Genomic DNA, 13,348 nt, shown 5'->3' with positions numbered 1-13,348 from the left:
ATCATCCCTTCCACCAGCCCAGTCTAACACCACAGACAGGGAGAGAAGGGAGGCTGGTGGGAAGAAAAGGAAAATCAGGACCATGGAGAGTGGCTTAAGTCACCAAATACACAGAGAAAACATAAATACAGCAGGAGACCCAGTGTCTACGCAGCCAGTTCAAACTGCACTGTGCAATCCCAGCTGGCTTTCAGAGACCCCTGAACAGGACAGAGGATGGCTGTAACCTTCAAATGAAATCCTATGGACCTTGTATTTGTGTGCAAGGAGGATATTTGGCAACTCAGGCTGCTCTAAACTACAGTTTCTGTCCACAGTACCAAGCAGGGAAACAGAAAAACTTGGGGATCATGAACAGAATGAGATTTCTTGCTTTAGGCAGCCCCACACCATCCATCATCCACAGGGAAGACGTGAAGGACAATAGTCACTAAAGCACCAGAGGATTCTCCTGCCCTAAGGTGATCATTTTCCAGGAGTCACACTGCTACACCATGGAAAGGAAGAAAAAAAACACTGAAAATTATCAGAACCTTGATGTTGTTCTCCAAAGCCAGAAAATCTTGTTTAAAAGGGCTTAAGTTTTGTCTGCAACTAAACCAAAAACACCCTCAGCTGTGAACATCCCATGTCTGGGAGCAGCCTTGGAACTGAAGTAAATCTGAACCCAGCCAACTGAGTTCCTGTTCCTACAGAAAACCTGAGATTCCAGCTAAAGTAAGAGACCAAAGCCAACATCTGTTAATAATGTGCAGAACAACAGTGACAAGGTTTCTTCTGCCCTCCATTCCCCCTCCCAGGGCAAATCTGGGAGCTGCACCACCCACTTTTCTTTGCCTTCTTTAAGCAATAAACTATAATGAATCTCCTACCTCCACAAAGTGCTACAAAACTTCACTAAACTGCACAAATATTTTATACCAATAACAATTAAGGTGCACATTTTCAAGGCATACAAGTCAGGCACATAAAATCTGACAGCACTGCAGCTTTACACTCACTCCCCAGTGGGAATTCCAGGTCTGCCCAAGAGCCTTTGGCTCTCAAAGGAGTCACTGCTGTACCTGTGCATGGTGTGAATATCTAAGTTTAAGGAGGTTCTCTTGATTCTGCCCAAATTCAGACTCCTTTTCTTCTGGCTGCCCTCCCTAAACCCACACCTGGGGTCGCCTGTCTCCACCAGGATGCTCCAAACAGCCTCTCTGAACTCACTTCAAAGCAGAAGTGCACAAAAACACTGCACAAACCCCAGCCAGAAATAGAGTTGCCCTAATTTGATCTAATTAACCTCCTTTCCAGCACTGAAACAAACAGGATGCCTTGGAAAACCCAGTTAAGCAGCATCCTCACCACTTTTCCCTGCTGCAGGGTGAAGGACAACTCCTGACTCTTTGCACAACCAGTCAGGGCTGCATCCCAGAGCAGAAGGACACAGGAATTTGTACTCCTGGACTCACAGCTCCATGAGGAGCTCAGAGGAGAGCTGTGCACTGCCCTGCACACTGAGATCAGCCCGGTGCTCCCTGCTTGGTGGAGCACAAGCAGCGCCAGGCCCGTGCCTGCTGCCACAGGGCCCCCCAAGAGGAGGGACAGAAGGCAGGGCTTGTAGGGATGAATCACCTCGACAGCACACATATGGCCTGGCACACCAGCAATGGCTCAGCTCACTCTTTCAGCTGAAAAATGCCTTTTGCTCCTTCCTCCAAGGCTTGTTTTCCAATGCACGGGAAATGTGGCACTTCCTTAGTTACATTTCAGACCTCGATTCTTTTTCCTCAGCAGAAACGTTCTTGAAATACTTCGTGTTCTTATCTAATTCCCCACTTTTTTTTTTTTTTTTTGCCCCATTCCATCCCACCCTGGAAAGAAGAAAAAATTGATAGGAAATTGGGAAACTTCATCAAGTATGTCCCTGTAAATGCTAAGTTCAATCATTTTCCACCTGGTCTTTGTGTTAGCAGCCCCTCTAAGTACTCAGCATTGAAAAAGCTTTCTCACACACAAAACCAACCCTCCTCAGGTAGAAGTCCAAACCGTGGTGCAGAAACACCACAGAAAGTTCACCTTCCTTCTATCCTTGCTGTCAGCACTGAAGAATTTCCTCTGGTGAAGCACTTTGAAGCATCCCACTTGCACACAAGCTGCTACAAATCCCAGCCCCTGTAACGTATCACACAACAGGTTATTTCTGGCACTGCAGAGAAAAACCCTAATCTGCACCCACACAATTCCAGGGCTGCACACTCCACATGCCAAGATTCATCTAAGAAAAGATTTTAAAGTTCCAGGATTCAGATATGTAAAAGAAAAGGGTTGCAATGACTGCTCTTGTCCACTGCTTCGTAACAACTCTGCCATCTCACTTCAAGATGCAGAATAAAAATCACACCATGAGGGATTTTCTCTCCCCTGACAGAGAACATGTGTTCCAGCCCTGTTTCATGCTTATCTTATACAGGCACAGGTAATTCCAGGGCTGTCCTTCAGGTGTGTGATGCCCATTAGCTGGAAAGAGCCTGCAGAGTTGTGATCCCAGGAATTGCAGGAAAAATCAGTCCCCAGCAGGAAAGTGTATTTTTTCATTAGGTTGCCAACCACCCCATTAATGATAGAGGTGTGTTAGCCCTAGAAGTGCCCCAGAAGACTCAGCCTCCACTGGAAAAAGGGGAGCTGTACTGGATATTGCTTCTGCACGAAATTGCTCAAGCAGTTCAGTGCCATAAGCAGCAAAAAGGAATAAAACTGGAAGAGTCACCAGGCTGGCCTCAAGGTACAATGTCTTTCTGACTCTGGATGGAGAGTTCACTGCCAGGACTAAAACTGGACTGAAAGTGGATTTGGGAGATCTGTTTTAGTGGAGTTTTACTGACTCATGAGCTGCCATGCTGGTGCTTGCCTCTTCCTTTCTCTCTCCCCAAAAAGTAGCTGGAAACTTAAACAAGAATCAAAACAGGCATGGGAGCTCTTCTTGTTTTAGACAAAAGAGACTGGACAGCTTTGAGACAAGATTTCAGATTGCCAGAAACAGCAGGAAACATCATATTCCACCCTGGAGCCAAAACCTCCTCCTTTGCCCCAGGACAGGAGCAAATAATCTTTTTCTTCCTTTTCTCCACAAACAGGACATCAGAGGCTCCTTTCTCACTCTCTCATTCACTACCCCTGATCCAGCCCAGCTGAATGCAGGAAAGAGCAAGCCCATTTTACCAAAAGTATTTGCAAGGGAGGTCTAGGAAGAATCAATATGTTTTTAAAGGACTACCAGGGATGTCTTTGTGTGGCAGACACACCAAATCCTGTCACTCGAGCACATCCTGCCTTGGAATAAATCCACTGCTGGCTCTGGCAGGGCCTGGCTGCTCTCACTCAAGCTCTGTGAAAGTCATACCCTGGGCATTAGCTCAGCACGACCTCACAGCTCCCACCTCCCTGCAGTGAAATCTGCCACCCTGCACAGGGCCAGCCCAAACCTTGGCCACCAGGGAGTCTCACTTCACCTCACCACAAGAAAAAACAATTTTCAGTCTCACTAAGTAAGAGCTGGTCCACTTGGTAAATAATTTAACCACTCAGTTAAGCACTTTGCTTTTTGTTCCCCCCACCCTATTCTCACATTTGCCACAAAGAGACACTGACTTTTTTTTTGCAGGTATTTTCATTATTCATTGCTGTGATCATTCAGCAGCAGGTTTACGTGAAAAAATTCCTGCCACCAATCCTTCCACAAGCAGTAAGTTCACTTTCATGGGTGAATTCCCATGCAGCCAGCTGAGCAAAAGCCCATCAATTTCCAAATGTGCAGAAGAAATAATTGTAAACCTTTAGAGCCACTATTAAAAAAACAGGAATGCAAGCACTGGGGGGATAAAAGTCTGCCAGAGCCATCTGCCACTTGGCAGGATCATTTTACCACATTCAGCCAGGACCAAACATGGTGCTGCCTGCCTGAGTAGATGGGGAAGGCAATGTCAAGGAGACAGAGCTGGAAGGACAATCAAAATGAGGGGTATCCCTTCTGTGCACTCCAGAAGAGCTCATGGCAGCTCCAGGTCATGTCCCCCTGGGATTTGTGCTGCAGCCACACTTTTAAGGAGAGCAAGAAAAGGAAGGGCAGCTCCGTGCAGCCGCGATGATGCTGAGCAAGGTCAAAGCCACCTCAGGTGAACCAGGTGAGGCAGGAGGGAAATGGGAGCTGTGCCACCATCCCAGCCAACACCCAGAGGGCCAGGCAGCCAGGAAGACTTTCTGTGACAGAATCACTGAGGTTGGAAAGGACATCTGAGATCAAGTCCAACCTGTGAGCAATCACCATCTTGTCAACCAGGCCAGAGCACTGAGTGCCACATCCAGCTGATCCCTGAATGCACAACTTCACCACCTCCATGGGCAGCCCATCCCATTGCTGAACAACCCTTTCCATGAAGAAATTCCTCATGATGTCCAACCTGAACCTCCCTTGGTGCAGCTTCAGGCCATTATCTCTCATCCTGTCCCTTGTTCCCTGGGAGCAGAGTCTGACCCCCAGTTCTGAGAATGAGAACTTTTCCCCTGAGCCTCCTTTAATCCAGGCCAAGACCCCCAAGCTTTCTCAGCCACTCTTTGTATTATTTATTCTTTATACCCTTCCCCAGCTCTGTTCCCTCCTCTGGACACTCTCAGCCCCTCAATGTCCTTCTTGTCATGAGAGGCCCAGAACTGGGCACAGCACTCTTGGTGTGGCCTCAGCAGAGCCCAGCACAGGGAATGGTCACTGCCCTGGTCCTGCTGGACACTCCATTGCTGACCCAGACCAGGTGCCATCAGCCTCTTGTCCCCCTGGGCACACCTGGGTTCATGTCCAGCCTCTGTTATCAGCACCAGTTCCTTTTCCAGCTTTCCAAACACTCTGCCCCAGCCTGCAGCTCTGCATGGGGTTGTTGTGGCCAAAGGGCACAACCTGGCAACTGGTCTTGCTGAAACTCTCACAATTGTCCCCAGCCCATGGATCCAGCCTGGCCAGATCCCCCTGCAGAGCCCTCCTGGCCTCCAGCAGATCCACGCTCCCACAGAGCTTGGTGTCATCCACAAATTTACTGAAGAAATGCTGGACCTCTCAACCAGATCATCAATAAAGTTATTAAAATGAAGGGACACTGGTCACCTCAAACAGATCATCACTAACATTATTAAACTGAAGGGACACTGGACCTCTCAAACAGATCATCACTAACATTATTAAACTGAAGGGACACTGGACCCCTCATCCAGATCATCAATAAAGTTATTAAACTGAAGGGACACTGAACCCCTCATCAATAAAGTTATTAAACTGAAGGGACACTGGACCCATCAACCAGATCATCAATAGTTATTAAACTGAAGGGACACTTGATCCCTCAACCAGATCATCAATAAAGTTATTAAACAGGCGTGGGCCCAACCAAGACTGTGTCCTGGGATGACCACTGGTGACCCCAGAATGAGCACAGAAGGGCAGAGGAACTCAAAAGCAGGCAGAGAGCACATGTAGAAAGCTACCAAGTTATAGAGAGCACATCCTCCACCTTCAGCACCAGGCCAGCTACAGCACCAGAATTGCTGTGCAGCCACCAGTGGAGGCAGAGATCACTCCATCAAACTTATGGCTTGTTCTGAACAACCTCTGGCAAATTAGCATCACTCCCTCCATCTTACTGTCTCCATTTTCCCTGCCAAATAGGGGTAATTTTTCTCAAAATCTTGGCAGATGTCTTTATGAGGCATCTTTAGAGCTTGGGAAATAATTCTTATTTAAATACATAAGACTGTGCAAGATTTTTGGCCATTACTCTCAACCTTCTGCTAATTTCCAGCCTTAATTTATTCACGGCCTGTTCCTACCCATTTGCCTGCGTGCCAACACGCAATTTCAGTTTAAATAACTCTTCTTTCCTACATTTCCTTGTTCATCCTCCCAAGATGTGTTTGGAGCAGCAGCCCTGCTCCCATCCTGGCGTGGGAAGGCCCAGCTCTATCAGCTCCCCTTGCAAGGATGTGCTCTTCACTGCCCTGCTCATCACAGTGTCCTTCCCAGTTTGGCTTCATCCCTCCTGCCCACTGATGCCCAGAGCTGTGTCCGTGCCCAGAGCTGTGTCCATGCCCAGTTTCACAGCTCAGCTCCTCAGGGATTTGCCCCAAGGGGATGAATCAGCCCCTAAAGGAAGGGCTGAAGGAGTTTCCTCTCCTCCCAGGTGATGAGACCCCTCAACTTCCACAGCAAATGATGTCCCCAGGTGAGGGGAAGGTCCCATATTCCAGCTACCAGTGCCAGGCTGCCAGGCCACCCCCTTCCAGCAAACAGAAACCCACACAAAGCCTGGCCCTATTCCACTGGAGAAAACAAACCTCGTCTTGCCAATATTAGTCAGCAAAGGAGTATTTATAAAATCTGTTTTCCTGGAAGAAATTACTTCATAAATTACTGCTACCAGTGCTGATACACAGCCATACTTTTTTTATCACCCAAACAGAGAGACAAGTCTGTGAGAAAAAGCAGCTATGACAGGACTGTATCCTGTGCCATGACACTCACTTGTGCCCCAGAGCTGGGGAGGGGAAATTGTTCATTTGGAAGTTTGCAATCCAGCCCTCACTGCTGCACACTCCCCCAGTGGAAAACCCTTGCTCAGTGAGAAAGGGGAAGGCTTTGAAATAAAGCTCATTCCAGGCAAGCCTTGCATCTTGAGTCCCCGCAGCCCAAATGCTACCAGGGATTTGGGACACTGCCACAAGTGGTACAGGCCAGCACAGCCCTGAGGCTCCAGCTCACACAGAGATTCAGACACTGCTTCCTCCATCCCTCCCAGACCCCTCAAACTCAGCTCAACAACACCAGCACAAATTTCAATGCACCTTTCCTGGAGTTCCCACTGTGCCTGACCAGGGGCTCTGGGAATGCTGGAGGAGCAGCTGGGAGCCTCCAGTGAACAGAGGGAGACTTTGTTCCTCTGGCTGGAAGTGACAAGGCACCAGGAGGGCAGGGTGCTCGGTAAGCACAGAGATGATCTGGGTTTGCCATGTGATTTGTACTGCAGCAGAGCTGCTGGCACAGCTGCTGTGATAGCCAGGAGAAAATTCTCTCCAATGTTTCAGGGGTAGCTTTTCCCTCCACAGCCTTTTCCTCCACACAGGGAGCAAGAGCTGAATTGTCAAGCCTCGATGCTGGCTCAGCATGCCTTAATCCCAGCCTTATTAAGGCAAAGCAATTAAGCAGGGACTTTACTCTGAACGCATTATCAAAGCCCCGTGGCTTAGAGCAAGCTCAGACTTAAGTATGTGCTTAAGCTCAGATTGCTGACTTGAGGCTGAACTTGCCAAATTAAACCACAGACCTTTGCTAGGGCTGTTCTGCAGGGGAGCAGGAACACACAGAGCCTGCTCCTGACAGCCACTGTGCCCATGGCAAGGACAGGCCCAGCATCTCCCCAGGCACTGCTGGGCTTCCACTGTGAGCCCAGTGCCACCCAGTGTGTCCCACTGTGAGCCAGTGTCACCCAGTGTGTCCTGCTGTGAGCCCAGTGCCACCCAGTGTGTCCCACTGTGAGCCCAGTGCCACCCAGTGTGTCCCACTGTGAGCCCAGTGTCACCCAGTGCCCACTGTGAGCCAGTGTCACCCAGTGTGTCCTGCTGTGAGCCCAGTGCCACCCAGTGTGTCCCACTGTGAGCCCAGTGTCACCCAGTGCCCACTGTGAGCCAGTGTCACCCAGGGTCCCACTGTGAGCCAGTGTCACCCAGTGTGTCCCACTGTGAGCCCAGTGCCACCCAGCGTGTCCCACTGTGAGCCCAGTGCCACCCAGTGTGTCCCACTGTGAGCCCAGTGTCACCCAGTGCCCACTGTGAGCCAGTGTCACCCAGCATGTCCCACTGTGAGCCCAGTGCCACCCAGTGTGTCCCACTGTGAGCCCAGTGTCACCCAGTGTGTCCTGCTGTGAGCCCAGTGTCACCCAGTGCCCACTGTGAGCCAGTGCCACCCAGTGTGTCCTGCTGTGAGCCCAGTGCCACCCAGTGCCCACTGTGAGCCCAGTGTCACCCAGTGTGTCCTGCTGTGAGCCCAGTGTCACCCAGTGCCCACTGTGAGCCCAGTGTCACCCAATGATCCACTGTGAGCCCAGTGTCACCCAGTGTGTCCTGTTGTGAGCCCAGTGCCACCCAGTGCCCACTGTGAGCCCAGTGTCACTCAGTGTGTCCCACTGTGAGCCCAGTGCCACCCAGTGTGTCCTGCTGTGAGCCCAGTGTCACCCAGTGCCCAATGTGAGCCCAGTGTCACCCAGTGTGTCCTGCTGTGAGCCCAGTGTCACCCAGTGCCCACTGTGAGCCCAGTGTCACCCAATGATCCACTGTGAGCCCAGTGTCACCCAATGATCCACTGTGAGCCCAGTGTCACCCAGTGTGTCCTGTTGTGAGCCCAGTGCCACCCAGTGCCCACTGTGAGCCCAGTGTCACTCAGTGTGTCCCACTGTGAGCCCAGTGCCACCCAGTGTGTCCTGCTGTGAGCCCAGTGTCACCCAGTGCCCAATGTGAGCCCAGTGTCACCCAGTGTGTCCTGCTGTGAGCCCAGTGTCACCCAGTGCCCACTGTGAGCCCAGTGTCACCCAATGATCCACTGTGAGCTCAGGGTCACCCAGTATGTCCCACTGCGAGCCCAGTGTCACAGCCCTGCTGCTGCACAGCCTGGTGACAGCACCTTCTGCTCCCAGCAGCTCACACAAGTCCATGGCTCCCGGTCAGGCCTGAAGGAGAGGAAAAGGGGAGATCCAACCAGCAGGGGATAATTTCCAAAAGAACTCCTTTAAAAGTGCCTGAAGGAGACGGGTGCTCATAACCTGCAGGGGTGGGAATCAAAGCTCCAGCCACAATTTAAGAGAAGCTCTCCAAGCAGGGTGAAAAGTAGAAGGTGATGGCCCACGTGAGGAACTGCTGCATTTTCAGCAGTTGTGATGTGCTCGTCCAGCTGCTGAGAAAGCAGCATTACAGAAATGCAGAGCATCCTGCAAGACATTCAGGCTCTGTGGATGGTGGGAAGAGCTCCATCAGAAAGACAACACAGGCAGAAACTTGATTTGGTGAAGCTGATGAAGATCAGAGATGAGAAACTTTGACTGGAGCAGTTTTAATTCAGCAGAAGAGGTGCTAGGACAGACTTGAAGGAGAGGAACTTTGTAGTGTGAAAGTAAAAAAGGTTTCAGTACTGAGATGAAAGGCAGATGGGGTGGCAGTTGGAAAGAATGGGGGGAAAAGGACAGAAAAACAAAAAAATAAAACTCAAAACCCACAAAAATCAGACCCCATACGTACTCTTGACCCTGCAGACACTAAACATGATTGTATTGCCAGCAGAAAAGTCAGAGAAGAATGAGAAGTCACAGCAAAGGTCAGGAGAGGGAACAGGGTCTCCCACTGCTTGTGTAGATGATAAAGTTGCATCAGACCAAATGAAATTGCACCAAATGGAAATGTGGAGACAAGGGGAGCTTACATGGGAGCACCACCTGCAGCCCCAGGTCAGAGGATGGAGCATCTGATCCACAACAGCACCATGCCCTGGAAATCATGAATTCCCTGGAAATCATGAATTCCAAAGAAATTGGCTGGAAGAGAGACACAGCCCCCCTCCCTTCCCATAAAAGCCAGATGCCTCAGACAGAGTCTGCACATTTAAAATGCAAGAAGTGAGGGATCAAGCCCTGAATCCCAAGGCACAAGTTGACTGGGATCAGGAAGAGCCCTTTCCATCTCAGCACAAAGAGGAGGGGGGAAAAAATTGTATCTTTTCCTTATGAGGCAGGAGATAGGATTTTTGCAATAGGCTTAGATGTCAATACCAGACCAAAATACATTTTGGATATATATCCTTTATGGATACATGTGGATTCTATATGGATACATATAGGATTTTTTGCATTAGGCATAGATGTCAATACCAGACCAAAATACATTTTTCTGCTCATTCAGATGGTTTACAGAGAAATAAAATAGGTATTTTCCTTCTCAAGCAACTTTTTAAAGGATAGATAAAATCACAAAAGTGCCTGACTTAAAATTAATAAAAGTATCATCACATGCACACCCCAAGTCTGAAGTAGGTTAATGCACACAAATATGGATGGTGAGGCACAAGTCAGTAGAAAATGCTGCAGTTCTTTGTGATAAGAGCTCTTGAACACCACAGTGCTTTAACTTTGGATTTCATGGCTGTTTGTGAGCAGCCCTCAGCCTTCCCACACTGAAACCATGCCATGATCTCCTGTTGGACCACGGAACACAAGCCAAGGCACTGAAGGAGGGATGCAAACCACCAGCCAGATACCTGACAGGGCTTTCCTGGCCATCATCCAGGTACCCCCAAGAGCGAGCAGAGCAGCAGCGACCCCACTGCTGCCTTCAGCTTCCCCCAGTGCATCCTTCTGTCCCTGCTGGGCACAAAGAGGAGCCTCAAGGCAGGTGGTGACCATCAGCACCCAAATCATGTCCCCCTGTCCATCTGGTGCCTGGCCAGCTCTCAGCTCAGCAGCAGAGAGCACAAAGCCATCCTGGGGACAACAGCTCATCCCCAGGCAGGCTCCAGAGCCAGGCAGCACAAAGGTGACAGCACAAGCAGGTGACAGCACGTGCAGTGACAGGAAAAGGGCCCCTCTGGCACTGGGGAGGGTTATGGACACAACCTGCCTGGAATTCTGAGCGTGCTGAGTGCCACCAGCATTGTCCACCTCAACTAAAAGTGAGTTTGGACAGTGGTGACAAAAATCGCGCCCTCACCGAAATAAACTGAGATATCAAATCCATTCATAATTATTAGAGCTACAGACTGCCCACCTTGCATGTTTACAGGGGTGAACAATTAGCCACCACAAGAACTGTCAGTCAACAGAACTTAGGAGTACCTCTTAAAGGCAAGACACAGGAATAGAGCAAGAACTCCAAGCCTGGACCTCCAAGAGTGCCAGGGGATGTTATGTTCATGATGCCTGAAGGATGCCTGGTTTTACCTTGGGTAAGGCCAGAACATCTTTACAGAAGCATTCACAAACCCAAACCACACAGACACGAGGATAAAGCAGTCATCTGCCAACTGTAAGCACTCCAAAAATCATGATGATGCTTCCAAAACTTAGGAGATTCCTCTAAAAAGCATTCACAACTTAGAAGGGGTTCACGTATTTCATCTACCCAAAGGCACAGAAGTATTGGAATGCCTCTGATTTACGCACTTGCAGATTTCCTCTTTAAACATGACAACCACAAATGTTGCTTATTTTCTTCAAACAGCAAAACATGAGCTACTGATCATTTTGTTTTGCCTCAGCACCCAGCCAGAAAGGCACAAAAGGCCAAGAGACCTGCAGTAAAATCCCAAGAGTCAGCACTTCTGAAAGCCTTGGCCTCTCCTGGCATGCTTTTTCTGGTTTTTAAGCAGATGCAGAACAGTAGCATCTGCAGAACCTGGTCTAAGAGAGCTTTTTCTCTGTCCAGGCAGCACTCTGCTGCCATTCCCACTGCACCACACAGAGCACTTGGATTGACAACACTGGATTCAGATCTATAACTTGATACAGAGTGGGAGTGTTGCTGCAGACTGAAAAATTGCAATCTGCCACCCAAGCAAACTTGCAGCCAACTATTTAGCCAGAATCCTCATCCTTCCCTGGTAAATCACACTGTAGAGATACTCTGGAGCCACTACAGAATTTGGGACACAGGTCCCACCTGGCTCCCACACTTAACTAGTCCCTGGGCTACTATTTAGCCATACCTCCAGATTGTTCAGAGCTTCTTCCCCACTCCTCTGACTGCAGAGAAACCAAGTGACCACACCAAATAAATGCCCATAACACCTGTCATACTGTTAGCATGCCACAAATAACAGATGGATGAAATCACTGGGCTTGACTCGGATTTTTCAGCTGATTATTGCACAGAGGAATTTTTATTTATTAAGTGGCTCCAATGCATGGCTTTCCTCCACCATAAAAAGCCCACAGATGAGTTTTTCTGATATTAGCAGTTTATTAATGGTGTTTTGGTTTATGATTGCATTGGAGCTGGAGAATACTGCACTGGCTGTTCTGGAAAGCTGAGTATTCCAAGGGGAATATGCAGAACCAAGTCTGCTCCTTGGTGCTCACCTCACCCAAGTGGGCTCCTTGCCTTTCCTTTATTTTGCCCATCACTTCGCCTCAATTCCTCTTCTATTCATTAACCTATGACATGTTATAGTTTTGCCAACTGCATAGCAACTACAAATACAGTAAAACCTGATTGCACACATTTCCTTGGTGGTAAAAATGAATGATTTCTTTCATTAGCCAAACTTTCCCCATCAAACAGAGTGCTGGGACTGCCAGAATTCCAGAGAAACCCACTCAGGCTCTCCCAGCTGCTAGAAACCCGCTGCTCCTAATTAAAAAACTTCAAAAGAAAGAAAACTAGGGAATTTTTGCAAGGACCACCTGCTTTATTTTCCGCTTCTTCGATGAAGGGAAATAAATAAATAGAACGCACTCCAAAGAAAGGAAAGACTCCAAACCAACACCAAGCCCCAAAACCACAAGTGTCGGGCATTAAAGCACGAAGGAGCACCCCATGCTCGGCAACTCCCCACTTTTCTGGAAAAATGTCACTCGTTTCGAGAGGAAGACGAATAATTCAGGAGCCGAAGCGCCCGCCCGGGGGGACCCACCGGGACCGAAACTTTCCCGGTGCGGCGGGCCGGGGCAGGCGGAGAGCGAACCCCCCAGCCGGGCGGGGATGGGGATGGGAGGGGTGGAAATAAAAAATAAACCCCAAAACGCCAGCCCGGAGAGGCTGGGAGCCGCGAAGTTCCGCGGCCAAGCGCCGCCGCCCCCGTCTCCAGCCGCAGAGCCGCCGCGTCCCCTCGGGGCACCGCGGGCACCCCGCGCCCTGTGCCCCACACTCACCCCGAGGGATGGGGCAGCACTGAGGGGATACAGCACCCTCAGGGCTCTGCCGACACACACACCCCCCCGAAGGGCCGGGAGAGGCTGGAGGGAGCCTTACTTTTCTGGCTGGAGTATCCCGGGTAATATCCATAGTAGCCGGTGATGCGCAGGATCCTGTCCTCGATGGTGGCCACGCCGTTGGGTGCTGCCTTCCCATCCATAGAGGGAAGGAGCCGCGCGGGGCGGCCGGGCGGGACGGCGAGCGCAGCCGGGAGGGCAGCAGCAGCAGCAGGAGCAGGAGGAGGGGGAGGAAGGAGAGGAGGAGAGCGGCAGCAGCAGCAGGATGAGGAGGAGGAGGAGGAGGAGGGGGAGGAGGAGCGCGGCCGCCGCAGCTCGCGGTGCCGGCGGGGCGCTCGCTCTGCCTCCGCCGCCTG

At 50.2% G+C, this 13,348-nt stretch overlaps 1 protein-coding gene across 2 annotated transcripts in view; it reads right to left on the bottom strand.

Annotated features, from left to right (window-relative positions):
* The window catches only part of SLC35F4 (solute carrier family 35 member F4), a 120,873-nt gene extending 107,738 nt beyond the window's left edge, over positions 1-13,135 (bottom strand). For both annotated transcript variants that reach the window (XM_058807486.1, XM_058807487.1), the window contains exon 1: positions 13,033-13,135. In XM_058807486.1, coding sequence (XP_058663469.1) covers positions 13,033-13,135 — 103 coding nt within the window. The remainder of the gene's footprint in view (positions 1-13,032) is intronic.
* Positions 13,136-13,348: the final 213 nt, after the last annotated feature.

The sequence above is a fragment of the Ammospiza caudacuta genome, chromosome 6, assembly GCF_027887145.1.
Source record: "Ammospiza caudacuta isolate bAmmCau1 chromosome 6, bAmmCau1.pri, whole genome shotgun sequence".
NCBI lineage: Eukaryota > Metazoa > Chordata > Aves > Passeriformes > Passerellidae > Ammospiza > Ammospiza caudacuta.
This window is presented reverse-complemented; position numbering and strand designations above follow the sequence as displayed.